This window comes from Bombus flavifrons, chromosome 16, assembly GCF_040668555.2.
Source record: "Bombus flavifrons isolate JBK064 chromosome 16, iyBomFlav1_principal, whole genome shotgun sequence".
NCBI classification, from domain to species: domain Eukaryota; kingdom Metazoa; phylum Arthropoda; class Insecta; order Hymenoptera; family Apidae; genus Bombus; species Bombus flavifrons.
The window spans coordinates 1488971-1491515 of record NC_138457.1 but is presented as its reverse complement, the minus strand read 5'-3'; the positions used below and the strand labels follow the sequence as shown (position 1 = coordinate 1491515).

Below are 2545 nucleotides of genomic sequence, written 5' to 3'. Positions count from 1 at the left end.
AGGGATGACAAAAGAAAGTGATCGGATCCGATCGAAAGTCAAAAAATCATAAGAGCTTCAGTCTTAAAAGGTCACGCTTAGAGCTCGGAGGTAGATTGTAAAACCAAGTGCTAGAAGAAAAATAAAGTTTCCTTTTTTTATTCTTTTTTGTTGTTCTTTTGTGTAATTTTACGTGACATTTTGGCGATCCTGCCAGGATAGTGAAAAGTGTTTGTTCGGAAACCAAAAGACATTCATCATCTACGGAAGATAGAATTATTTGGGACTACGGTTATCCGCAACAACAAAGTAACTATCACGAACCAAGCGAAGTGACAATAAAAGTGAAATCAGCGCAATAATGTCTAAGTCAAACGAATCTCAAACTTCAACCTCAACTGACCCAATGTTGCGAGCAATACGGGACAGTATTCAAAAACAGAACGAGAATATTGCCCTTTTACGAGAGGAAATGTTACGTTTGTCTATGCAAAATGACGAAGAGAACAGACACAGGGCAGCAGAAATCGAGAATCTCGGGAAAACCGTCGCAGCGCTACGGACTGGGTTCGGATCCCCTGCGACCGATGACGTTGCTTCCATTATCACCGAAGACAATGAAAGTGCATCGACAGCAATCAATCGCACCGGGAATATGGCAAAAGCACGCAAACTGTCAGGGTTAGCAGCTCCAGACATCCCACCTGTTCACCTCAACATCGAACAACCCGAGGTGGAAGAAAGAGGCTATTTTCCGCCCGCTTCTCCCACTCTACGAGCTAAGGATGCAATACGCTACATCCCAACGCTCAACGGAGATGATGATGTAGGAGTTGAAGACTTCATCAAAGAAGTGAGAAGTATGAAGGATCGCTGTATGGAGCAAGATCTGTTGCTAAAAGCAATAAAAGTGGAAAAAATCGTGGGGAAAGCAGCCCAAAGTATTCGCAACATTCCTATTGAGTGTTACAGTGATCTGTACGACGCACTGAGAAATAACTTAGCAGCACAAGTGACTTCGGATGAGTACCAAGAACAATTACGAGAGTTGAGACAGGGGCGCGAGGAATCAGTGCAAAGTTTTAATATTCGGTTTAGAAGAATACTCAACCGTTTGCTGTACGCAGTAACTAATGAGTACCCACAACCACTGACACGTAAAATTATGACCGAAGAAATCACGAAGAAGACTGTTCGTGTGTACCTAAAGGGACTCAGACGCGACATAGGGCGAATATTATTAAGCAGTGAACCCTTGAATCTTTCGGAAGCTGAAAAAAAGGCAGCCGATGTAGAACGCTACTTGCGAGAAGAACGACAACCTAATTGGTCATGTAATCGCTTACCTTCCGCTAGTAATCGCGCAAACAACCAGCCAATGCAGGTAAGACGATCTAATGTACCATCAAGATCGCCTAACACGCCAGCAGCTCAGAAACCTGCTACATTTAACCAAATAGAAAATAGACCACCTGCTGAACGCGCGCAGATGAAGTGCTTTAAGTGCGGAAAGCTGGGACATATTGCCAACAAGTGTCAAAATTTTCTACTACCGAGCCAGCGCGATCGACCACCCGCAAGGATTCAGGCAGTCCAGGAAAGGGGCGAAATACAAGAAACAACATCGAACCAGGAGATGGACGAACCGTACGAGACGTACGAGTCAACATCGCCACGGGAAGACTACTCGCAATACCTTTGTCAACCCGAACCGAAGAGCGAGTATTTCTGGTCGACACAGGAGCAGGGATAAACCTGGTGAAACGTAACAAAACTGTCAACGCGATACAAATAGGGCCTAAACAAAAATTTTCTATGGGACGAGACAAATACGAAACTAACGAATACGTAACGAAACGAATTTTTGGACAAAATCACATTTTTCACATAGTACCGAACAACTTCCCTATTATCGAAGATGGAATCATTGGGCTACCATGTTTAGAGAAGTATAACTATTCAATATCCAATGACAAAATCCGACTAAACGACAAAACCATTTTATTTCAGAAACCAATACACTTAACTCCTGGAGAAAACAGAGTTCAAACAATCTATCTGGAAGGCAAACCAACTAAAGTATGTTTTATCAACACTGGTGAGCAAAACATTGAAATTTCTAGCAATATTCAAAATTCTCATGACTTTTCCAACGTATCAAAACTAAAAAGCCTAGTGAGAACAGATCACATTGAAAAACCAATCCGTGAATCCATCGAAAAGATTATTCTCCATTATATCGACATCTTTAATTTAGAAACCGATCTTTTGCCCTGTACTAATTTAACTCAGCACACAATTTCGTTAACTAAAGACAAAATTATTAACACACGATCGTATAGACCACCGGAATGTCACCGTGACGAGATTTCGCGACAAATAGGAGACATGTTGAAGAAAAATATTATAGAAGAATCCGAATCTCCTTATAACTCTCCGATATGGGTAGTTCCAAAAAAATTAGACGCCTCAGGAAAACAGAAATGGAGGATAGTTATCGATTTCAGGAAACTAAATGAAATCACAGAACAAGACGCTTACCCTTTACCCGATATAGACGACATTT

General features: G+C 41.6%; 1 protein-coding gene across 1 annotated transcript; it reads left to right on the top strand.

Annotated features, from left to right (window-relative positions):
* Nucleotides 1-360: 360 nt before the first annotated feature.
* Nucleotides 361-2213, top strand: LOC138188095 (uncharacterized). Its single transcript, XM_069129575.1, has 2 exons — nt 361-1363; nt 1440-2213. Exons 1-2 carry the CDS (start codon nt 386-388, stop codon nt 1470-1472), a joined length of 1011 nt encoding a protein of 336 aa, XP_068985676.1. The 5' UTR covers nt 361-385; the 3' UTR covers nt 1473-2213.
* The last annotated feature ends 332 nt before the right edge of the window (nt 2214-2545 follow it).

Excerpts from the sequence above, each read along its gene's own strand:
- LOC138188095 (XM_069129575.1), top strand. The coding sequence starts at position 386 with ATGTTGCGAGCAATACGGGACAGTATTCAAAAACAGAACGAGAATATT. Across the intron at positions 1,364-1,439 it reads CAAACAACCAGCCAATGCAG|AAAATAGACCACCTGCTGAA; the intron begins GTAAGACGATCT and ends TTAACCAAATAG.